Here is a 26,384-nt window from a genome sequence, read left to right as displayed (position 1 = left end):
TGTGAGGTCATCCCCCAGAGCTGCTTTGTGCAGCTCCTGCTGTAAATTCATTTGTGTGCCCAGTTTTTACCACCGCCCCCCTGACCCTCTCTTTCATTTTCTTTCTCTTACACCCGTTCTTAGTTCTGTCTCGAGAAACTAAGGTCAAAGTTCAACACCCAAAAGACGGAGAGGTAAAACTCATCCACAAGCTAATAAGCAGGCAAAGATGTGGCTACAGTGAATTGATCAACTTGGATTAATGTTTTTTATATCTTTGTTTTTGGTCAAATGTGATCAGCTGTGTCTGATTTAGCACCAGGTTAGGATGCCAGTAGAGTAAATTTAAATAGATCAATGTTAACAATCACAAATTTATCTCCAGAGGTCTTAGAATCTGTCCAGCAGGTGTTTTTTTTTTCGGCCCTCAAGAGACATCCTGCAAATCAGGCTGGCATGTGCGTCTTACGATAAATTAAACTAAGGTATATATCTCTGAGCTACTTTTAGACATTTGGACCACAGGCATAAAAAACTTAAGCATTTAGGAGTGTGCATTTTGAGCCATAAATGATCTATGTGGGTAACCTTGGCGACGGGATATTGTGGGGATGGGGAGCATCGGGGAAACAAGAGACAGTGCTGAGGTGCCCTATATTCTGTTGACATCGCATGATCTGCACATACAGTACATCACTAAAGTTATGAAAACCATGCATGAAGTTTACAGCACTTATTTGGAAAATTCAAACTGACTGAATAATGAAAGCGAGGTGGAATCATATGCGTGACGCAGCTCATCTAAATACCTCCATCGCAGCCTCGCAACATCTATTTTGTGAGTGTTTATTAAACATATCAAAGGCCTTGCAGTATTTTTCTCTGTCAGTCATTGGATCGTCTTAAAGCACTTTAACAGAATACTTTCCACTCGGGTGATTTCACGACTCTGGCATTCGGTTTTTGGAAGCGGGGCGCTGCACCTCCCCGAGCAAACGATGTAAACATTAGCGTTTCGCAGCTTGCAAAACCATATAGCATATCGCGCTGGGATTATAGACTGGCCTCATGCGGCCCCTGTAAAATGATGTCAGTAATCTGTAGATGTTCGTTTAGTTTGAGAGTTGGTGTACAACATCAGAGGGCAATTAGGAGTAAAGGGAGATGATGATAAGCACCTAAATCGCTGTCTTCATTGTCACTTCTCTTGCTCAAAAAAAAAAAAATCCAAGCTGCTTTTCCTCTAGATCAACGTTTAATAGCAGGGATGTGACATATCAACACAGACAGGCCGAGCCAAACTCAACAGCGGAAAATCCCGAGCGTGCTTTGAAATTGATATATGATCACACGCGGCCTCGTTTCAGCATCGTTTTAACAATTTCAAGATGATACGAGGAGTGATGGCCAACTCGGGGGCTGTGGAGAGTCGGGCCTCTTCTTTGCTGTGGCCTTCACAAAGAATCAAATAGAATCCTAACACACAGCAGTAGCTGATTAATTGAAATATGCACGATTCATACGTGAGTGTCTGTCTGGTTCTCCTCCTCGCCTTCGGCCTTGTCCTAACTCTATCGCTGCTCTCTGCGTGTGTGCATGTTTGTGAGCCATGGGACCACAGAAACACCATCTTAGGAGACAATAGGCTCCTCCCACAGGACCATAAAACACAGTTCCTAACCTTACCACTGAACTTGACTGTTTTTAAAGGAGGAAACAAATCCTTCTTATATCACTTTTACATTTTTCTCCTCCCTTCTATATTTCTGTTTCATCCTAAAAAATGTACCTTTTTATTTGTTTGCACATAAACAGTAATTAGAACCATATGAAGACTTAAAGAACCTAACATATATCCAGATACAGTCCCCGAAAGAGAGCTTGTGCAGGAAAAGTTGGAAACACAAAGCTTACACAAAAACCTAAAGGCAAGACAAACAGAATTACAGCAAATAAAAAAGGACGACAACAAAATAAAACAGAGGAGAAAGAAAACACATACAGGGAATTGAATATGGTTCTACTGTCCACTGTGATATAAATCAATGGCTGCATTTGTTTGGAAGAAATTATGAAAAATCTAACACAGAGTACAAACATGAACATGAAAAAAAAGACATTTTTATGGTGTAGTTTCATCATACGAAGTGCAGGGTCTGAACAAAATATTTTTGAGCTTATTAGTGAGTCATGTTTAGTCAGTAATTTTTTTTAGCAGGTGCTGATTAAATAACAAAAATCTGAATAAATTGAGGATTAAGGCATTTGCATATTTAAAGTAAAAAAAAAAAAAGACTCACGATTTCCTCCTGCATCCTTGGCATTCTTCCTCATTCCAAACGCATGCAGATCAGGAAGTTTGTAAGCAGATAGAGACACATGTCTACCTGTGTAAAGATATGCTCCGGATTCCATATAACTCTGAAGCCATTTAACACAATGGACAAATGTTGAGAGTAAGTCATAAAGTAAACTGTCAGCTGCAGCTCATCACAATGGCCCAAATTTCAAAACCTCAAAACATCTTGATACAAGATGTGATAATCAGCAGTCTACTGTCTGCAAGAACAGGTTTTCTTTCACTGTAGTAACTTTATGACACATGATGCCTGTGTGAGATACAGTACAGCCTCTGGTCTTCAGTTTATCTGTTATCTGACAGGTATTAAAGTGACTGTTCCTCTGAACTTCTCTGCATTCTTTAAATGCTCACAGCACTGTCTGATAAGCAGAGAGGAGTGGAGTCCAGCTTCTTTCAACTCATTCACACTTTCTGTATATAAAATTAAGGAGAGGAGCCCACTGTCTTCCTCAACATAACTCCTCCCGCAGGGCAAAGCAAATGTTTTTTTTATGAGGTCTCACTATGTGTGCGTGCCTCAGGCCAGCTCGTATTTTCCAGCCACTGCGTCCTTGATAAAAGCGGGTTGTGCTCTATTTGCTTTGCGCTACTTCTGTTATTTATGAGGCTGCATGCAAGCGTAGTCTTTTGACACAGATTTCCCAATGCTGGTTCCAGATCAAGTATTACACAAACCCACACGAGACTGTCCCTCCTGCACACAATCTCTGCCACTGGTGGACTGGTATTTACTGTCGCTCTTCAGAGCATATTTGAAAAGAGGCAACGCGCATAAACAGAAATTACTACAGATTTTTACAATGGAAGCAATCGATCACACTCTAGCCGCTCAATTCTCCCCAATGCGATTTATTTTCTAGGCTGAAAGCAGGCTGTTTGTCACTGCTGGAAGAAACCTTGTATCTCTAAAATATCAACTTTCCCAAGGATTTGTTTTTAGCTTGACTACCAGACATTTCTCAGTGTTTCCAGTGAGAATGTCAGAAATGAATCAGCTTTTAAAAACATTTTAAATCCCCTTAATTTATATGGAAATATCAGAATGGGTGTCCATTTCCCCCCCCATCAAACAACATTTTTCAAAGAGCAGTGAAATTCTGACATCAGTCTGCATACTGTTTCCTCCTCACTCAGTTATAGTTCTGTACCATAAACTATCCACAAACAAAAATCCTCCCTGTGTGGAGTCTTTTTTCTGTTAAATCTTATCAACTGTGGAGTTCCATTTGTGGGAGACTGACATGAAAACATTTGAGCAGCCCTGCTCTTGATAATCAAAAGCTTCTTCCACAGCTGGTCCTCCTCCTTCAGTGCCCCGCCTATCATTCTCTTCCTCTCCGATATTTTTCACCATCAACCACCCAGAGAAACTTTAAATAGCACCGGGGTTTTTTGACCCGGCCTTCAAAATAAAAGAGTAATGCCTTCTCAAAGTAGAAAACACAAGTCACATGACAGGATGTGGTGAAAAACTGACAGCTCAATTTAAGAGCGTCAAATGACGTCTAATTTGCTGTGAGATAAACCAGACATTGTAATGTGTGAGTAATGTCAGTACTATTAATTTCTACACACGACCGATTACCTTTTAAATATAAGTTCCCAAACAATATAAAGCTCTGTTTGGTTATAGTAATTTAATTCAGTACAACTCTGGCGTTGGCATACATGCTTCTGATATTTGAAGCAGTGCCAAAGTTTTATATTTTATTTTGAAAATCTAAACGGGAATAATAGTCGGTACAGATGTCGACTTGATGATGCTCTCTGCCTCCTCGTTTTGGTTCAGCATCTGTCTTCACCCGAGTCCACGGTGCGCGTGGTATGGATCCGTTACGCATTGCGCGCTATGGTGTCCTTTCTGGCACAGATGGTGCTCTGACACGCGTTTCTGACTGGTGTGGAGACATCAACTCTTATAAAGAGGCTCTGCTGTGACTTGTAGTTAAACAAAACAAAAGTCCAAGGTCTCGGTTTGTCGTTAATGTAGAAAAAGGAGAGGACACAAGTGATTCGTGGAGACTTTTTCTACGGTCCGTTCCGATCCGCACACGCACACTTTTTTGGACTTAAGATATCGATTATTCCATTTCATTTTTGGGGGTGTTTACTATATGTGGATACTTATCCGGGACGATGGGAGACTCCGTGTTCCTCGACAGGCAGAATTCCTATCTTGTAAGTACACTGTTTATTAGCCCTAAATTAATTACGATGACTCGAACTGATAAGACTTGTGTTGTTTAGCAGAGCGCGCACACGTGCATGGTGTGTATGTGCGGAATATGTTCATTTTCTGCATGATTATGAGTGAAGCACCGTTTTGCATGAACTATTCAAATCCTATCTGTCTCTATATACGGAAATTATGCGAAAATAATATGCAAATTATTTTTCGTATTTTAGTTAACAACCGTCATTAAATCATTAGGCAGTGAAACTCTCCTTTACACTGTAATTCTTTACACATTTTAAGATATGCAATATCAAAATATGGCTCTAAGATTTTAACACATTAAAAGTCTGTCAGAGACTGAAACAGACGTTTGAAACTGAGCAGACTAAAAGGGGCCTAGACATGCGCAAACTTCCTGTGATGGAACGTTTTAAATGACATGTGGTGCACAGAGCACAGTCCACATTCAGGCTCACAAGACCACACATGTTTCCTGGTTCGAAGTGGAGTCTTTTGCTCTGAAAGAAGCTGGGCGCAGGCACACAAACCTGCAGCCGACTCGCCGTGGAGCCGCAGGTGTTGTGTTTGACACTCTAAACGTCACAGCCAGGCCGCATGCAGGCAAAACACTCAGATATGGGTCAAGCCTGATGACTTGTGAGAACTGCACCTTCAAACCGAAGCCATCAGCGTTTTACAGCTCATATTCGACTGTTTGGCATACATGAGAAAAACAGATTTGAACGATTTAAAGGGTCTGGAGAGGCAACAGGTTGCTTTCAGAACAGGTTCTTTTCAATGTGGGAACTGCGTTTGTGCAGTAGACGCAGCTTTAAACATGCACACATGCAAGTGTTTTATCATCCACCCTCTCTCCCTCCATCCCCTCCTTCTGTTTCCATCCCCCCCCTCCTCCCCCTCTCCTCCTCCTCCTCTCCAGTGGGGAGGAATCCTCTGCCGACTGCTCCAGTGGTCTGTCTGCTCTTTATGACCAATGTTTCTGTGGCTGGAAGCCCTCATAAACCTACGAGCATTGATTGGAAAACAATACAATTTCCTTTGGCTCAGCTGGCACCACGCTGTGGTCTGGATTAATGCTTTGTAGCGGGGCTATGTGGTGTGAAAGCTGCCGCCACATGGCCCACAGTAATGTGTCGAAGATTCATCCAAAACAGGCTGATGAGGCTTCAGTGCACCGAGCAAATTGTTGTCAGTGTAATTCTTCGCTGCAGCGCATGCAGTCTTTGTAGAGAAATTAAATCTGATGACTCCAGTTTGTTTAATGGAATTCTGGCCTGTTCTTGGGAGATGGTTGAAAATCCTATTGAATGGCTGGAAGTAGGAGCAAAACTGATAGCATTTATTAATATTAAAGCCACAATATGGGGAGATCCTATATGATCAGAGCATCTTTCAAATAATTCTGATGGCTTAAGTGTTTGTTTGGATAAAAAAGTAGTGCCCAGAAGAATGTAGTCTCGGATACAAGCATCCAAAATGAGTTTCCTGTGCTGGATCTCTCTCATCACCCTGAGGGTTAGTGTGAAGAGCTCAGACACAGTAGACTCTGGTATCTAATAGGTAGTGCTTCCTGCTGATTGGAAGAGGGACATTCACATTTAATGAACTGAAAACAGAAACCAAAAGCTTTTGGTATTTTTGCTGAAAAAGTTACATAAAAATATGGAAATAGTAGATAGACTAATTAACTAATTGACTAACTGTTTTATATCCACCTCAATTATGCCTGCTTAGGCAGTCAGCATTTAGGTGATGTGTGCAAGAAATGGGATTAAAATTTGAATCTGTAAACCAATATTGTCATTATCAAAAGACTACGTGGTGGTTTCCCATTGGTAGAACGGGACTTTTGATCGCTGAAGGACATTACAGGTGTCTCTGTCATGCCTTTTATTTTCTTTTGAGTACATTTTCCTCACAGCTCTTTGATGACTCTGGTATTTTCTTGGTTTCTCAGTGTAGCCTGCGCATTAGGACACACTATGAGTAAGTGGGGTTTGCTGAGGTCATACTGTATGAACACATCTGGCCAAGTTTCTGTTGCTGCTCTTCACTTCATGAGCAAGCAGTACAAATCTCGTAATCTAACAAAGTAAGTCTGGTGTGAGGCGGAACAACTTTGCCAATTTGTAAAAACTGGACATAGTTTGCATTGGATAATGTGTCAGTCTACTTTTTGGAGGATTTATAAGGCAAACAAAGTCATTCAGACGACATCTATTGACTGTAAACATCTCAAAATCTTTCCTAAGGGAACCTTAAAGCATCACTTCATACCAAAAACAGCCGGTGCAGACATACAAATTATGTCCCGATAGAGTATCACAATCAAATACAAGTGCACGTTCAGCCAGGCCACACGTTGCCATCTCATAAATCCTCAACACATCATTCAACTTGGTCCACGAAGGCCTTTAAAACATGCCAAAGAAGCAGTTCTAACTGAAGCTGCATTTGTGTTAATGGAGGATTTTGCCCCTTCAAGCTGCACTCCGTCTTCTGATGATTAACAAATGTGGGTTTTTTAGTAATTCCTGCCAGAGTAGATAAATATTTCAGAATCTAGGTTACCAGAAAGGAGATGCACAGAGGTTAAGAAGACCGAGCCAGAAAGAAAGTAAGAGCGATGTGTAACAGCACCTCGAGGTTGCCAGTGCATAAACGTTTAATCCCCCTCAAGGCGGCCGTGCATTTGTTCTACTTGTGCTCTGCTTGTGGCGTCAGAGCATTATACTAATGGGATACCATAAGGGATAACATGTAGGAGTCTGGATTGATCTCTCAGGTCATGTCTTGGAAGGAATTTGTTCTCCATTATTGCAGACTACAGGTTTACGCGGTATTACGAGTATTAGAAGCACCGTACGCAGGCAACCCTTTTAGTCAACATAAGCAAGATTCAGCTCTAAAAATGCCAAGGTGAACAAATCATTCCTAATGTAATGGTTTATAAGCAATTAAAAAAGGAAAAACACCAGGCTGGGCTGGTTTAAAATTCATGCTCGATGCCATAAAATCAGTGAGACTAAACAGTTGTCCTGTAAGTACTGGTAAGACATTGAAATGTTAAAATGTAAAACTTGTGGCTTAACTTTTGTCAGTTAGTACTTTGGTGGAGGTTTTGACTTTTTCTGTAGATGGGGTTGCACAGGATACGAGTGAATTTTTTTTACATACCGCCATCCTTCGAGCGACACATTTCTTATCACCATCACTGTATCAAACAAAACTACTTCCCTGAATGTTTTTTGTGACGACTGACTCGTAACAGAACCAGCTAAGTCAATCAATCTTGTCTGTATCAGTTGAACAACAAAACTGTTTGTTCAGCCCACATAAATTGATTTAGCTTTAATGGATAAGCTGTTAAATAATTTATTTAATGACTAAACTAATTACCATTCATCACAATAGTGGAGGCAGGAAATGCAAGTCATGTACGGCGCATGAGAAGATTGTCAGTTTATCCGAACAGACACTAATCCCATTTAACGCTTTAAAAACGGTGGTTTATTTAACCTGTTTCTGCAGAGTTCGTTCCATAAAATGTAATATTCCTTCACCGGCGACAACAACAGCTGGTTTCACTCTGATTGGTGTCGTAGAAGGAGCTGTGCGCCATAAATCAAGACGTCGCCTGGATGTCAAATCAACAAGAGACAACAGAGAAATGAATGAACAAGGAAGTTTTAGAATACAAGTTTGAGTGAGCTAATCTTGGAGAGCAGCCAGCTGGCGCTGATGCTTTGCCAATCGTCTAATAATGATCGTCTCTGTCTCCAAGCCCTGTTTTGTGTTCACAAGTGTTGGCAAATGGTTACAAGTTGAGCACTTTAAAGCAGGCTATCAATTCAATGAAGGGATGAGGAATCCAATGCTGCGTCTGCTTTCAGATTGAGCTTTCAGAGCTGAAAGGGTCTTAAAGTTTTGTGACTCATAAAGTGTGAAAAGGATCTTGAAGAAAAGCTGTGGGTAGCTTTTTTTAATCAGCTCAAACTATACCAGAAGTAAAGAGGTGCCCTTGCTGTTGCTGACACTGAGGAGCCGAGAGGCAGTCGGGGAGCGACTCAAAGGAAATATTGATGAAATGATTGATTACCCTCCTCCCCTTATCGTTTGTTTCATCTTCACCTCTGTCTCTCTTGGTGTTTGAGTGTCTCTCATTGCTGACCATGTAAAAAAAAACGCTCCGTCTTCCTCGAGACATCCAGGAACTCCTGTCAGTACGAGAGCAGCTACCTGATTAGACAAACACAAAAACTGTGCTGTTTCCCTTGACATTTACTGAGCTTCATTGTTTTCAGAATCTTTAAACTTTTCCTCCTCCTCCCTTCTCTAACCCAATAATGCTGAGAGCAAACAGCACCGAGCACACTTTCCTCTCCTTACCTGCTGATGTATGACCTTGTTCTGTGACAGTAGGTGTGTTTGTTTTGCTCCCCTGCCACTCCCAGTACAAACAAAAAGCCACAAAGTCTTACCTGACAGAATGAATGAATCTAAGTGTGGTTAAAAAACAGAACATTTATATCTGACTTAGGCCTACCCTCTGTGTTGTACTGACTGTCATGAACAGCTGGGCTCATTCGTGTGTGTGTGTGTGTGTGTGTGTGTGTGTGTGTGTGTGTGTGTGTGTGTGTGTGTGTGTGTGTGTGTGTGTGTGTGTGTGTGTGTGTGTGTGTGTGTGTGTGTGTGTGTGTGTGTGTGTGTGTGTGTGTGTGTGTCAACCATCCATGTGGCTCCTTCAGCACAGTTTATTTACAATGATCACAAGCTTTCCAAAGCACAGTCTGACCCGGGAGTGGACATTTTGTTCACTGCGAGAGTGCAGTCAGTAGGAATGCACAAAGTTACGGAATTAATTAACACGATTTTGCCTGTCAGTCCAATTTCAGGGGGAAAAAGTGTTATTTGTTTGCTAAATCCTACTTTAGGGTGTCTTTTGACCGCTTTTCATAACACATACAGGGCTTATCATGTGCCGTATGTCGCGTGTTGACACTCTAGACGTCCTCCTGTATATTCATTAAACTGACACTTCATGGTTTTGCATGCAGAGCTCCGTTTCCAGCGTGGCAGGAAAAGAGACGCCACAAGAAGGAAAAGAGATGCTGCCACGACGCGTTCCACAGCCGTCACTTTTGGCTCGTCATGACAACACCGTCCGTCCCTCGTTTTGTTTTTTCTCTGCGTCAGGGGAAAGGCACTTGTTTTATTATCAACAGCGAAAGAGAAGTCCGCCCTCCTCAAGAAGACTTGTCTTTTTATGGAGACGGTGTAAGGCTGTGTGTGTGTGTGTGTGTGTGTGTGTGTGTGTGAGGGGGGGGGGTGGAAACGAAGTGGAGGAAACGCAGAAGAGAAAGTTCTGGCAAGATCTGATCCCGCTGTTTGTGGAGGGAGATGTGCTTCCAGAAGTTGGAGTCTTGTCTCCGAAGCGGAACGAAAATATGGGCTGGAGATGTTTTAGGGAGTTTTGATTTACAACTGACATTCTGCTTTCTTCACCAGTTCATCCAGAGGTGTTGGCCAGTCGGGTTCGGCATGTTTCCTGGCTATTTGTGAAAGAGCCATAAGGGCATGATGTCAATCACTATGTTGCTGTGTAAAGTGCACAAGTATGACCTCATAATTTGGGAATTTTAAAGGACCACAAGCGTATGTTTTGCTGGATTTGCCTGCACTGCAAAATGACGTAGTGAACTGGAAACAAGTCTGATACGTTTGACACGTTCTTTAAAGGTTTTCATGCACAGAAAGCAGCTAAATCCCAAGAACAAATCGTGCTGTACTGTAGGGAAATCTCATTTTCGACACCTCAGACAGCTGTTGCTCGCCAGATGACCTTAGCTACATATCTACGCCAAAACTGGCTAAAGCTGGTAAATCTCAGCAGAATATGGAACAGTAACAGTTGTGGACTCGAAGCTGCGCTCCAAAAAAATACCCATAATGCTTTACTCATAAACTGACAACCATGACTCTATGACACAAACACCACACACACACACACACACACACAACTAGCTCTGCCAGTATTTATGTAAACAGGAGCACCACGGCCCCACAAAGTGACGCATTAAGATGAGAGAGAAACTACAATAATTTTGACTGAAAAAGATGACAAATTTTATGCACAACAGTGCACCACCTCTTTCTGTATATAGTGCATATAGTTCAATGCAAAGTTTGGAAGAATTCAGTGTATTAGTGATGGTGATAGCAAGCAGATCCAACAGCTAGGAGAGAACAAGAGTCTGTTCCTGTCTCTAAGAATTACATCTGCTAACCTGTGTTTGTGGTGTAAAAGTCTCAAAGCATGATAAGGCAGCAATATAAAGGGGAGGCAATTTAGAGTCGACACTACGCAGCATATGCAAAATGTGGTTTCAAAGCCGTCTTATCAAGATATTATTGTAAACGGGTGTGAAATGATTAATAAATGTAGCTGATAGTCACCGGTGCGATGGGCCTGAATGTGCTCACTCAATTGATCTTTGAAAGCATGAAAAAAACCCTCTTGAGACAGACATTTGGGGTCAGATTGATGGAAACAATCAGGTTGGCTGATAGACAGGAATCAAATTTACAGCCTGGTGACGTCACGGTTACGTTATTTCCAGCCTCTCCTGTCTGTCTCTTACTGTGCATGTGTTCCATTTAGCAGGACGCCAACTCATCACACTTATCAACAGATCAATGTTTCAGCTCGTGCGGATCGTTCCACATGTTCCCGCCACGCTCACAACTCTGCCTTCATCGCCACTCAGCCTTGCTCTGTCAGCCACCAGCTTCCCTCTGTTTGAGTGCAGACTGGTAATAGGTGTGACCCGCGAGTTCTAGGGGCCTTTTTTTTTTTTTTTACTGAGATTGGATTAGCTGCTCTCAAGGCTGCCACAGGAATGTGAGGATCGACCTGTCTGTTGCGGCACACTCACTGTTTACCTTCCAGACTATTACTCTCTATTAATATGTCTCTACTCTACCTTCGCTCCCTCCTCTCTCTGACACTGGTTGTAGAGGTGAATCCAGCGCTGATGAAGTGACGATATAAGTCCCTAGTTTTATCTGCTGCATCCGTCTGTGGCTTTGCGTGCATTAACCACAATTAATTGACATTTTGCTTTTTCATCACTTCTTATATTTTCTTTCATTTTAATGATCCTTTATCCCCTTCCTCTTCTTCTGTCATACAAAAGAGGCAGTGGCTTTGTATAATACAAAATACAAATAAAATGATTCTGGCTATGAATAGTTCTCTGACGAATTGCACAGGCTGACCAGTGGATTAGTGGATGAGCAACTCCATCCATCAGCAGTGTTGTTTGCATCGTTTGTTAACTTTCGCATGGTTGCATCTTCACTCATGGTCATTGTCTTATAACATACAGTATAATATAAAATGTGAATCTTGGACAGAGGTGAGGTATTGGAGGGCGCATGTTTACTTTCTTTCTATTTGGAAGGCAGATATGAATAATTCTGGTCACAAATATTGTTTAAACCGTGAGGTTTGTTGATCTAGTTTCTTGACTCTCACCACTAATCAAACTGCCACTAAACAGACCAAGTGAGAAACAGACTGTGGTGGAGTTTGGATGTCTCTCAAAGAGCAGGTGATAAGTAGTTTACTGTGTTCATTAAACACCCCATTAGCACACTCATCAGTTTTTGCTGAGAGTCTGTTTATAGTGTTTTTTTACTGCCACACACACACACACACACACACACACACACACACACGTTTCGGTCAGTTGAAGGTTGGCTGGTGTGCAGGGCAGGACGGCAGCTCTGCGTTCGTCCTCTTTCCGCTAGAAATCAATAATAGACCAGCTGACCTGGCGATGACCCGTGGTCCACCTTCACAAATGCATGCACGCATAAACACATGCACCGTCACATCCACTGTGCAGAGAGAACAAAGCGATGCTGGGCAGTGGCGGGCGTGGTGTGGGTCTTCAGGAAGTCACACTTAGCTAAAACTTCCTGGACCGAAACAAGGCTGATGGTCTTAAATTGTTGACTTAATTACTTTTGAAGTGTTTCCTCCTCTACGCACCGGTTTACTGGAGTTGAAGGGTTGACTTATTGATCCAAATTTGTCAGTTTAAGGTCACATAGGTTCAGTTTTATATTTAAAGTTAATTGTTTTTGAGGTTTATGGAGAAAAAAAAGGTGAATTATTGTATAAAGTGGGCGATTTTGGGAAAGACTGATGCTAGTATGGAGATGTATGATATTGCTCTCTGGATAGTGGATCATGTGGATGCTGTCACATGTCAGACACAGTTCAGAATGAACCGTAGTGTTGTCTTAAAGACCACAAATGTCCAGTTCTCTGCCTTAATACCTTTTTTTTTTTTTTTTTTTTTACATTTTCCCTGCAATTGGTATTAACTTTCCAATGCAGAGTAAATAACAACACAGTAATATCTGTGTAAAATGTGACAATGTTCTTTTGCCACATCTAAACCCCACAATGTGCGGATACAAGCACCAAGTCTAATGGAAATGCTCACAAACTGTTCAGCCATCAGTTGCCCCGAAGGCTAAAATCTGCTTCGTCTCAGCGCAGTCATACATTCCAGGCCAGTCATGGAAGACTCTCAGTCTCCATTGGAAAAGCTGCTAAGTCAGTCCGGACTCAACCTCCCCCTGCAGGAAGTGCCCTGAGGTAGAAGAAAATGGGCCCTAACGTTGTTTGGGGTCAAAGATAAAGTGTAACACATTGATCACATTGTCACGTATCACTGAAAATACACAAAAACAGACACGCACGATGGAGTCACAAGAAGTCACAAGACAGAGCTGTTTTTGTATTATTCTTAGCAGCTGTTACCTTGTTGATGGAAATACGTGATTGCATAGTTTGGGATTTAGAATACACAGTATTTCCCACTTTTCTTCACATGTAACTCACATGTTTGCTCACCCGGACATATGTGCGACTGCATGTGTAGCTCGTGCGCACACGTTGCATTTATGCCGTGCGTAAACGCTGCCATGTGTCTCGTGAAAGTGACCGCGGCTCTGCCTTTACACTCTGTCATCTTCATCATCAACATCGTCCGGATCCCGAGGAGCGAAGCAGCATGCTTTAATCCCTGCCCTTTAACTACCGTGCCGGATTAACTGGGAGGGCGCCCACGTGGGAAATAAAGAGTCTTATGGGGACTTTATTCTGATCCTGCTGTGTTAAATGGATGCGCTGGGAGAAGCACGGAGAGGGAAAACCAAGAGAATGTGCTGCACTTTTTGTCAGCTCACGTTCACGCAACTTGGCGTGAGAAATAAACGCATTATTCCCTAATAGGATCAACGTAATCTTGCACTCGCTTGCGTCCGTGAAAAATAAAGACTGAGGTGTTAAGTGAATACACTCAAATAGAAGGGGTTTATGTCTAATGCCTATGTCTTTATGCCACAAATGCTGAAAACACGACAATAAAGGGCTCAGACATCAACTGCATTTACAAACTCCAAACTGTACTTCTGAAACGGTTCAGGGAGAAGTCAGATTTATGTTAAATGACAGTTGTAACCCCACTTCCTCTAAAGAAACTCCAACAGACCCCACATGTTAAACTTTATCTGCTTGGATGAGGAAATCTTCTTAGGCAAGTATAGGAAGCTCAGTTCAGGGTTGCAAAACCACTTTTCAACTGAAACTTTTGCAGGCTGATTATGTGGCTCTTGACAGAAAAAAAAAGTGTTTAAAGGACAGCAGCTGCTACAAAAATGACAGATTAACGACACATGTTTGGAATTAGATATAAATTGCCAGAAATGATCTACATATGCTTTAAACATCATAACTTTGGCTTTTTTGTTGTTGTTGAAAGCATCATAGTTTAATGCAGCAGAAAGTAATGGGACAAAGTTGTTTGGGATGTGTGTGTGTGTGTGCGTCCACGCATTATAGCTTGTTATATTTCAACAGCTGATTGTCAGAAAGCGTCTTGGCAGCACAGAAGGTGTTTATGAGGTGTGTGTCAATGTGTACGAGGATGAAACTTGAGTAACCATGACGGCAGTTGAAACTATCCTTGCACGCTGAATTTTGGTCTTCACAGATGTGGCAAAAAAAAAAAAAAAAGAAAAGAAAGAGAAGGCCGGTTTAGACCGCGTGAATCCAGCTTTACATCTGAAGCCTGGCATGTTACGGCTTTCTTGGCACGTATGCCCATTCTAATCTCTGAATCTATTTGTTAAGAACATTCCAGAGTTGATGTAGTGACACATTATTTCTCTGGTTGTGGTTTCTGTAAAGCCTATGTGTGTGTGTGTGTGTGTGTGTGTGTGTGTGTGTGTGTGTGTGTGTGTGTGTGTGTGTGTGTGTGTGTGTGTGTGCGTGCGCGTGTGTGTGTGAGATCTCGTTCTCACGGTGCTGCCATAGTGGGACTCTCAGAGTTGGATGGGAACCTAATGCCCACGGGGCCACTTGTGTAACCAATTTGACTGATTGACAGATCATTTGCACACACACGTGCAGACCCACCGTGTCCTGGATATGCATTGAATGTATTAATGGAGGTACACTCTTTTAAATCATTAACTGGATCTATTCCATAACTGTAAATATGTTTATATCCAGTTCAGTCTTGATCTTAACTGCATATTTGTCCAGTCAATGGGGGCGGGGGGAAATTAAAACTAGCTGCACTTATTTTCACATAATTGCACATATTGGATAATGATCACACAAAGTTGATTTAGCTAACTAAGCATCAGGTCACACTCTGAGCTATGAAGACAAACTGACACAAGGCTATAAATAAATCAAAACCATACAGTGCACAGGAAATACACTCATAGGGAGCCACAAGACTGAAACATAGATGCTTGTGCAACTTTTAAAATATATAAACAGAGCAGAAACTACTAATCAATTAAGATATTGGGTGATCAATTCACGTGCACCTTTTCGAGCAAAGGTTTTCTTTGTGCTTTATGATAGTTAATATCGTTTGATTGTTGGTTAGACCAGACAAGTTAATTAAATATGTTATCACTGCATCGGTGGGCAAGTGGACGATCACAAAAATCCATGAAGTTTTCACTGCCCCTTTCTGTCTCTTTACTGCCCCTCTCTGCATGCCTGTCATTAAGGGTGCCCATGAGAGTGTACTACTGTCCCAGTGGATAAATCCAGGGCTCACGTTTCCCAGAAAAACCAGACTGCGTTAAATGTCAGACTCTCTTTTGAGATTTCGGTCTTCCTTTTTTTGGGTTGCTCTGCAGTTTAAGCAGTTGTTGCCAATGCGGCAAAACCAATGTTTACTTCAGGGATTTCCCACTACTGAATCAAGCTTAATATCTGAATTGAAGTGCATGTGCATTTGTTTGCAGTCAATACACAAGAATATAAAAGACTAAAGGCTTTAAATTGATACACAAAAGCAAAGGGGGAAGCAATTATCCAAAAGGCTTAAAGTTCAGAGTTCTGAAGTAGTCTGCAATTTATTGAACTAAAAATAGTAATATGGATAAACACTGATTGATGAAAAGATGAATATACCAGTGTCATGTGATTCTTAAAACAAACAGAAAAGTTATTTCCTTGCAAGTTTGTCTTTCCATTTCCTTCACTATAAGTGTCTGTTGACTACACGAATGCTTTTGGTGGCTGAAAGCCTGCACTTATCATTGGCTCAGTTGTGTTTGGCAGTGGTTGGGTGACTGCTGAGTTGTGACCTGAATTTGAGTTTCACTTCACTCCATGGAACACACACACACACACACACACGCACACACACACACACACACACACACACACACACACACACACACACACACACACACACACACACACACACACACACACACACACACTTGCAGGTTAAGGACCGATTGCTCTGAGCACCTGTGCTGCCACAAGTGCAGCAAGCAATGCATTTTTTTTCCCCACTTATTTATGGTAAACCACATAATCTCCACCACTCCTCTCAATGTGCACACAAACACATCTCCATAGATGCACAACAATCACTACATTCATCTACAGACTACATTAGTAGTGATTAACCAGCTTTATTAGCTCAGCTGGATAGTTTGGTTTGAACGAAATGAGGAGAATTACATTTAAATTGAATAATTCTATACAGTTGAGTTTGCGCGCATATCTTGCCTCATATTATAGAGTCAGTCAGAGGATACTTTTTTTTACGATCAGACTGAAACATTAAAAGTGAGAAGGACAAAAATAGGAATTTTGAAGCTGTTAATTCTCAAATCATGACCTTCGATATGGCAGAAAATGTACAAAAGAGATGAAGCAGGATGAGAAGAATAAAACAGCACAATGATCAATTGTTTATCGTCTGTGCCTGGGCCAACCCAAGCAACTTGAATGGTTTCCAACATGCTTCACAAACAAATGAACGGTTTGCAAGGCAAAGTAGAGGCAGGGACCAACTCCTAACATTTGAGGAGCAGCTGCACTATACAAGACTTAATACTCTCCATAGTGTGCAGTATCATTGAAGCCATTTCTTATTGAATAGCGAGGAAATACAAATATGAAGCAAGAGCCGAGTTATTTTGTATATTTAAATGTGCATTTTCACACTGAAGCTGTGATGTTTCACCTCCCACAATTCTCCAGCATGCAGAACGAACTGTATCTCATTACGACAGAGAAAGAAGCACCTGAAGTTCGAATGCAGAGTTTGAATACTCAGTGTTATGGCGCATACGTTTCTGTGCTGCAAACAGGAGTTTAATGTCTCCAACGTAATCCAGTCTGCCAGTGACAGCCGATGGAGAAACAGCCATTTCCAGATTGCTTTGTGCCAATACCACACACACACAACACACACATTACCTCAACCTCCCCCTCTACTATCAACTGCCGTGTTGACACAATACCTGATTTCCTTTTTGCAGCTTATGTAACCATTATGCAAGATGTCTTCAAGGTCAGGCCTCATTATTGCTGCAGGCCTTTCATATTAATCTGTCTTTAAAATGTTTGAAGCTCGCCCGAGGCTTTAGATGTGCTTGCCAATGATTTTGGGGGGTGGGTGGGTATCTGTAGCGCACATGTCAAGTTGTTAATTCTTGTGACTGAGCCAGCGAGGCCTCGTTAAATGCAAAGGCAGACCTCAAAAACAATATGCAACGAAAGCTGACACTGTATTTTATAGATGCTTTGGGGCTCATTTTGAAATCCTGTATTTCTTCATTGATGTGTGTGAAAAATGTCCCTGAAAGGAATCATTTAGTGCTCATCGTCTCAATAAAATAACTATTAAAATCATATACTGTCAAGTCAATTAGGCTATATGAATGACTTTTGCTGGCAGGAGATGTAGTTATTTAAAAAATGTCACAACTCCTGAATCGCATTAAATAAAAAATCATTATGAATGAATTCCTTAAGTGCATATAAAACGGTTGATTTCCCTTGTTTTAAGAGTCACGCTCCGCCAAATGATGCACTTTGCTTCCTTTTACAAAATAGGACGTAGCAGTACGCCGTAAGATGCATCACTTTTGTTGACAGAATATGATTCTGTAAGAACACATTGTCCTGCTCAGCAAGGTGCCGAGAACAAAACTGTCTTAAAGTTGTGAAACTTTGCTTATTTATGACTTATGGCCATTTTGCATTGATGGCGGTGTATTTTATTACGGTACACTCCGTTGCATGTCACATCAGATCAAATTGATATTTAAACAACTGGCCAAATACTTGCAATATCAGTTTCACACGTACAATATTCAGGAGATTAGTCTGCAAACAATGATATCTTTCCTTTACAAATTACTTTCATTACTTTGCCATCCCTGACTATACGATGAAGGCCAAACTGTATTAAATCAATGGTTTCTGCTCCTTTAAAAGGAATGTTAGTTTGGAAATGGTGCTTGTCTAAAGCTGAAATCAAACTTTATGGAAAAGGTTTGAATCACTTTCCACCACGTGATATCTTTTACACCGGTATTCACCGCTAGCTTTGAGCAATTTTCTCACCTTTCGACCTCTCTACTCAACTTTCCATGTGGAAAAGAAGTGCTACCTCAATTATTTCCTCACGCCTTGATCATTGCTTATTCCATCCTGAAAGATGTCAGAGCTCAGTGTGACGTCTTCAGACCCTCCAGATGTCTAAAACTCTATGATTTTCAATTTACAATAAAATAAATCAGAAAATTCGCACATTTAAGAAGCTGGAAGCAAGAAAACTTTCACACGTCTACTTCATCTACTATCAAAACATTCATTAATAATAATTTTAATCATTTCAACACTGATAAAGATAAATAATTGCTTTTAAAACTGCAAACAGATAGAGCCAGTTATGTCTAAATCCCAGCAGCTGACCTTTTCTTTTGCACTAGAATGGATGGTATGATAATCGCATCTACAAGCTGTTCGTCACATCCATCTGCGTGACCTCCCACACTGGAGGCTGATAACCTCACATTTTACAACTAATGATAAGCCTGATGCGGCTAAATTACTTTCTCATCGGCTTATGCAACGTCTGTATGAAAACAGGGATCTGTATTTCAGGAGTTATTTTGTCCTCAGGCAGAGTCAGGGATGACCTAAAACAGGTGGAAAAGCCTATTAATTGTTAGTGTGGGGGCAGGCACATGTACAAACCTGCACACGCACTCCTAAATGTAACAGCACTGCCTGACAAGCTATAGGGTGGTCAATAATTACAAGCAAATGTGAACCTCGAGGAGGTTCCAGGTCAGCGAAAGCAATGTATTACATGCATGCATGAAGTCAACCCGTAAAAGACACACGCACAAAAAAAGAAGTGCTGAAAAATACTTGTGCATTCCTTTAGTTCAGTGTTGTGGCACAGAAACTCTGCACAAGGGTCATTTAAAGCCCGGCTGCATCGCTAAAGAGAAAGAAAACACAGCAGAAGTGCGATGTGAAAAAATTTTGCCTAGCAACCAGTACTCATTACTTAAACACTTGTACACAGAGTATACCGCGCACAGGACTTAACAATGTCGCAACCGTGATCTCTCGCAATGCTCACAATTAATCACATTGGCACAGCAATGCTTCGACTCAAAGGGTTAAGGTCAGCACGCTAACATGCTGATGGTTATTAACATGTACATAATCTTTGTCTGGCTTGTCAGCCTGCTATCATTTGCTGATTTGCACAGAACACAGCTGACTTCCAATGGAAACGCAGGCATTTGATCATAATCCAGAGTGCTTGGAATATGCATCGCATTTAGGTCATTTCCTAAAAAAAAACAATTACAAATACAATTCTGACTTTTACAAGAGATGCATTGGCACACTGCACTCCAACCGATAGAGGCGCTTAAATACACCAGCCAGATGTGACTGATCCATTAAAAGTCAAAAGACCTGTAATTCCGCTCAAATCCTATGAAAGGTATTTAACAAATCAAACTAAACTTCACAAAAGTAGAGATTCATCCAGTTTCCTCTGCATTTATTTACATGTATTCAGTCATGGGGGACAACTGACAGCACTTTTGGCGGAGCAACGTCCCTGCCAAGTGATACCGTGTCCCAGAATTGAAAACAAGGTTTGATTGATGCTATTTCTACTGCTCCACAGCAATGAAGTGCTGTGCTTTGCAAGGCAGTGGCAATAAAACACAATGAAAAGCCGAGGCGACAGAACATACGGGCTCTCATCGAGGTTAAAACTCATTGGAGTCTTTGCAAGATTACCAGCATGTTAATTGTTCAGACCAGTGGATCAAAGGCTTTCTAACACATTTTTCTCCATGAGGAGAGGATTTGTCATCATCTCTATTTCCAGTACTGTAATGAAAGTATGTACAATAGCACTTCAGGGCAAGACGAAGCATACATTTGCTTTAATGACATGCAGTGGACACACAGTCATATACGGCCGCATGCAAACAGGGAGACAATAACTAACGTAACAACATTTTAGTCAATGTGTTGCCACGGCGCTCCAGTCCATTAATGGTCACACTGTCTCTATTATATGGAATATTGAGTAGCAGAGGAGTCCCTGTGTTGTTTATTATTGAGCCCTTCACATCATGGTGCTGTCAACGATGCATCAAGGACGAAAAAGATTCAGAGAGGACAGGCGAGTGCCATCTAACTTCTCTTTTCATGTGTCTCCACGCATGCCTTTAGTGTTTTTACCATAATGATGTGTTGTTTTGTGAGCGCATGTTTGCCAGGCTGTCACAACAGTTTCCATTGTGCCATGTAATGATTTGCAGTGCATCATAGCAACGAGTGTCCCACCGCCTCTGTGTGTGTGTGTGTGTGTGTGTGTGTGTGTGTGTGTGTGTGTGTGTGTGTGTGTGTGTGTGCCTTCCAGCTGCGTTACCATAGTAATATTGCTCTCACTTCCTGGCCCTTTTGATTTTCTGTATGTATGTGTTTCCACAGTAACTGCCATGTTTTTTGCCTTTGCTTTTGTACCATTTGTCCCTAATAGGGCAGACACCACACGATGCAATGCACTGTGGGTCCGAATAGCATTCAATCACCGAGCTGCACGGTGCCGGTCCAGTCAGCAAAGTCATTAATCTTTCCAGTGTAACATCTGTCACATGTAAGCAACAATGACAGCACATCATGTGCTGAATGCAACCCCTAACAGAAGCTTTACATCGTATTTTATGTACATACACGTCTAAACAAGCTGGTTTTTGGTTCTGATGACCTGCACACTTAAATAACCCTCTGCATTATTTTACCTAATGCGTCTAATCCTTTCTCTTTCTTTCTACCTTCCAAAGCATACTCATGATTTAGTTCTGCTGATAGAAAAACATTTTTGATTAAGTGGAGTAAAGTGGCAGAAAATAGCATTTGTTAAACTTGAGATTATCTGATCTGATCTGCACAGTTATTCCAGCAAACATCATTAAACCGTGGTTCAATGGTTCTATTGAATACACAGGAAACATTTAAAGATTGGGACAGTAGCTGCAGTATATTTGTCCCTAGACACACTATTCAAACAGTGTTACTTAAGCATTCATATCAGACTGAGATCTGAGTTCAGCTTTTCTTTGGTTGCTTGGATTTTAAATGGGATTTATGGTCCTTCAACATGTGATCCCATTAACCTCAATCGGTATACTATCAGGACATCGGTTATGATAATATCCTGCATGTGTGCTTTGCAGCTCATTAGCTCCACTGACCCAGATAAACAAATAAACATGTACAGAATATAATGTGTAGTAGCTGGCTCATTATGTCACGAGTGAGAAAATTGAGGTCTTGATCGGTTGTCAGTGACTAAATGTCACTTTCCTATCGGAGGACAGGTCATCTGCTCTTTAAATTCAACCATGCACGCTAAAAGATTTATCAGCATGGCGATCAGCTTCTGCATCTGTGTCTGCTGCTGTTAAGTCTGGTCCTTGGATGTCTGACTAGATAAACTTTGCTGTCAAATCTGACAGCTCCAAGGCCAAAATGGATCCCAATTATTGTATTTTTTTCCTCTATTAAGAGAAGAGCCAATGTGGAAAAGGGGCTGAGCTTTCCACACATATATAAACGTGTTTAAATTCATTTTTTTCCCCACCATGTTAAGGCTTTTGAACCAAGATGACGTTTTGTTTTTTTCTCAAGCATTTAAGTGCCCTATTAAATTGACAATAAATAACAATGTAGTGCTATTTTATGGGCAAATTTGATAACTTTTGGTGGTAAAAAGAGAAAAGGCAAAAAAAAATATATTTAAAATACAATATTAAGAAACAAATAGTGTGTTAATAAATAGTTAAATAAACAAATAACATTTGAAAAAAAAAATAGTTTAAAAAAAGGCACTCATGCTGATTCCTGCTGTTCCTTTTAATCAGTTGTTTCAAATGCTTTACTTAACAGTACACTAATGATTTCGACGTGCGAAACTACATAAACATCGTGTGCAACAACTTTGCTTTGAACAAATTGAATAAGAACTTTTCCTGAGCTGAATAAATAGCAGAGTACAGACAGCAGCTGTAGATGTGGTGTGTATTTAAAAAAAAAAAAAAATTTTTACCCCTGCCATTACATCTACACCACAAATCATACGTCATTTCACAGCTGTCTGCTTATTTAAGAGTTGAACTGTGCAGATTGACTTTGGAACACCTCGCTCTGGAAATTTGAATGGGTGTCCTTTGCAGGTCGCACACATTCCAGCTCCTTGTTGCCAGCATCCAGCAGTGATACCAGGACTTTGTCCCCCACCCCGTTCGCTCTGCTGACAGCATTCCACAGGCTTCGTAGGTTGACACTTAAGAAGTGAAGCTCGTCTGTCCTCCTTCAGAAATCCTGCTGGGAAGAACCAGCTCGAGCGAGGAGAGGCCTCTTATTTAACTTTTCCAACTGTTTGTCTTTTCTTTTGAGCTGTGCGTGTGTGTGTGTGTGCGCGTGTGGTTGTGTGCAGGCGCGTGTGCGCCCCGTCGAGCTGTGCGTGAGTTCGAGCGGGAGGGAAAAGGGTTCCCTCGGTCGGTCGGCAGTAAGGAATCGCATGCACAGGCGCGCGCACGCAAAAGCACGCGGGGAAGCTGTGCTGGACAAAATGCTGCAATAAAGGGGGAAACGTGCAACTTGCTTCGTTGGACTCGTGACACACACACACACACGCACACGCACACACACACACACACACACACACACACACACACGCACGCACACGCACGCACGCAGGTGGCTCTCCAGGTTGCCTGTATCCACATCTTGTTTTCTTTCCAAGACTGAATGATGGCTCTCTTGCCTCATTACAGTGAGAGGGGTCAAATAACAAGAGAGCTGACGGCTTCAAGAAAATATTGTTGATAGAGGCCTAAATAAGAAAAGTGAAGAGACGTCTCGACAGAATCCGTCTCGGATGAAGCCGTTTTTCAAAAAGCCTACAACTCATTCAGGATCTGACATTTTTCCAGATGTAAGAGGTGCACTTTCTGCTTTCTGCTTGCAGCCGAACAAAAACACTGACCATGTAAACACAGACACATTAGAGCACACTTGTAAGCCCTCTGTCTGGATAAGGCATTAGATAAATTGCAGCAATGTCTCCTCTCTTTCTCTCCCCCCCTCTCTCCCTTAACCTCTCCCTCTTCCTGACCTCTTCTCTCAGTAGACGCAGAGGAATGCATGACCAGAGATTCAGATGACTCAAATGTTCATCAAAGCCAAAGCTGTCTTGGGTGTTTTTTTTTTTTTTTTTCCAGCAAATTCATTACAATTCACTTCAGTTCAATTCCACCTTGATCACAGATAAAGCCAGAGCGGGGCAGTAAATATGCATGCAGCAGAACAACGAGCAGGAGGCTGCGTTCTATATACTCTGGCCACGTACTCGCAATATCTCATCTTCCACATCTGCTGTGCATCCTCAATACGTGTATATGGAAAGCATATTGCAAATCCATCACTGAGAACACTTCAAAAGATGTCCTCAGTTGCTCCTCAGACAAAGACAGGATTTAATGTTTTTCTGAGGCACATGTTGTTTTTCTGTTTATCTGTATAAGCTACATCAATTCTTCACGTGAAATGGATTTATTACTCAGCTCCACATGTTGAAGGCCTGTGCAGTCCCATGAAGCATAAAGGTTGCGACGCAACACCGGAGCTGATCGCGGCCAGTCCAGACAATGTTTGTGATTCCTCCAGACGCTTCGCAGCGCCTTGTCTCTTTCTGACGGAAGCTCCATCAATCTTTACAGATCAGATCATCCGTGGTAGGATGTCAGACACAGAAGTGAAATGAAAATGAGAGCAGCCTGTCGATTTTCAAAATAAGACTCGTATATCACATCACCGCATCACAAATGTGTCCTCCTGTCGACACACACTGCATGAAAAACGGATAAGAAATCATTATTAGGACAATGCCCATTGTTTTAACTTACAAAGTAGGAAATACATACGATAAACAGACAGAAAAAGAGAAACTACTTCACAATGTAGACTTTTCTTTGCTAGAAGCACAAAAATCTTGGAAAATGACCAAAACAGGAAGTCAGCAAAACGCTTCTGAAACACTCGGTGGGATATGAAGACGTCCAGAAAACAACACAGAATGAAACAGCGTTGCACAAACAATGTGATAGACTAATGCTCGGCTGAATTCATAGTTAATGTGCTACTCATGTCGAATAAACTGATAATAATTCTAAATAGAAAAAAATATTTTCGTGCCTAATGAAGGCCGTGTTTAGGTGATTTTGCATGATAAAATAAAGGTTCCTTTTCACAAATCTTTAAAACTGCTATAATTCAAAATCAAAATCGACACCATCTCTTTGTGTAAAGGGTGAAAAACATCAATGAAAGGTTTACCACATGATAGAAAAAAAAATTCAAAATTCTCCATCCTTATGAGATTTTTGCTTTTCCCTCGCAGGGTGACTTCACCTGGGGCAGCCTGTCAGGGCGGAGCGTGCGCCTGATGCCCGTTGCCATCCAGAGCCTGTCGGAGCTGGAGCGGGCCAGGCTGCAGGAAGTAGCCTACACTCGTTTACACCAGGACTACGACCTGGGATGTCAGATAACCATGCCAAAAGGTGGGGAGCACGTGTTGTGTGGTTTTTTTTTGTTTTTTTTACACAGATTGCAGCCCTGAGTTGCACACCGTTACATCATTTTGACGTTTTGTGAGTCCTGGATGGATGGTATTTACTGTTGCAACATACTTGACATAACATCAGGTTTTAAAGACCCTGACATTTGTGTACAGTAACTGTCACAAAATGCATGTTATTTTTTCCGGAACACTTCCCTGTTACATTTAATCTGCTTAACCAGGGTTTGCTGTGTAAGCTTGTCCACGTACTTTTAAGTGTCCCATTAAGTGAAGCCAACACTCAAGTCTCTGACCACATCCTCTTCCCATCCCTTAAGTTTATCTGAGAGACGGCATGTATGTTCTATGTTTGGGGAAGTTGTGACAACACATGAATTTAGATGTAAACCACACTTAACACAGGGATCGACTGCTTCCTGTTTGACGTGGTATCTGCTGACCTCCCCTTCTCAGAACGACACGCGACTCCCTTTCCGCTGGAGCTGAAGCAGAAGCTGAGTGCAGTCACCCTACTAGTCACTGTGTCCGCCATTTAAAAAGTCAGAAACAGGATTTATTTGTCCTTGTGGCCTAATCTTGAAGCTGACCAAACGCGTTCTGCTCTTGTACACCAAATAATTAAATGAACAAGCTTCTGGAAAATGACAAAATTAGGCAAATTATTCCAAATGTAGCACACATGGGCAGAGCACTGTGGTTTTACACTGGACTCGCCCACTCTAAAAACATCCATGTGCATCAGGTTCATAGACAGAAGAGAAAATATACATCATCCCACTCAATTTCAAGCAAAGAAGTGGGCAAAACATGCTGCAGTTCTCTACAGACACTTAAATAAAGATATAATTTGATCACAATCAATAGAACGAAGAGCCCAAACTTTGAAACTGGACCCAAATTGTAACAAACCAGAATAATGTCTGCTTCAACTGTCTTTATATTAGACTGGTAAGTCCGTGCTCAGATGCACATTGCTGCGATACAGTGGAACACAAACTGCCCTCTCTGTGCATGGAGTGGGTGCCATAGCAGCAGTACAGTGCAGAGAGGGCCTTGCATTCCAGCTGAAGGTTAAACCTCTCCCCGCCATGATTTAATACATACTCGTCTGTGTTGCTTATGAATTCCAGAGCCCCGGACGGCCGCCATGTGCTAGCGAGGGAAATATTTCAAATGTGTAAGAGTGTGTGCTATTTCAGCACTGCCGATGTGTGTTTCTAATATTTAACCAGAGCGCCAGTGGCTCACGTTTGTAGCTTTAAGAACGAAAAGCCGCAAGAGAGGGAGGAACGAGGAGGACAAAAAAAAAAAA

General features: G+C 41.6%; 1 protein-coding gene across 2 annotated transcripts in view; it reads left to right on the top strand.

The window, feature by feature from the left end:
- Positions 1 to 26,384, top strand: part of LOC138620723 (rho GTPase-activating protein 6-like) — a 62,357-nt gene that overhangs the window by 22,926 nt on the left and 13,047 nt on the right. The window contains exons 1-2 of one of the 2 annotated variants that reach the window (XM_069698135.1): positions 4,159 to 4,519; positions 24,893 to 25,052. In XM_069698135.1, the coding sequence (XP_069554236.1) occupies positions 4,478 to 4,519; positions 24,893 to 25,052 (202 nt within the window). In that variant the 5' untranslated portion in view covers positions 4,159 to 4,477. Of the gene's footprint in view, positions 1 to 4,158; positions 4,520 to 24,892; positions 25,053 to 26,384 lie in introns of those variants that run through there. The other variant, XM_069698134.1, reaches the window with a different exon arrangement.

Source organism: Brachyistius frenatus, unplaced genomic scaffold (assembly GCF_029030835.1).
Source record: "Brachyistius frenatus isolate BFR_SWC_R1_liver_20210118 unplaced genomic scaffold, ASM2903083v1 Contig_26, whole genome shotgun sequence".
Lineage (NCBI taxonomy): Eukaryota > Metazoa > Chordata > Actinopteri > Embiotocidae > Brachyistius > Brachyistius frenatus.
The sequence above is the reverse complement of the archived record's forward strand: the minus strand, read 5'-3'. Positions and strand labels throughout refer to the sequence as shown.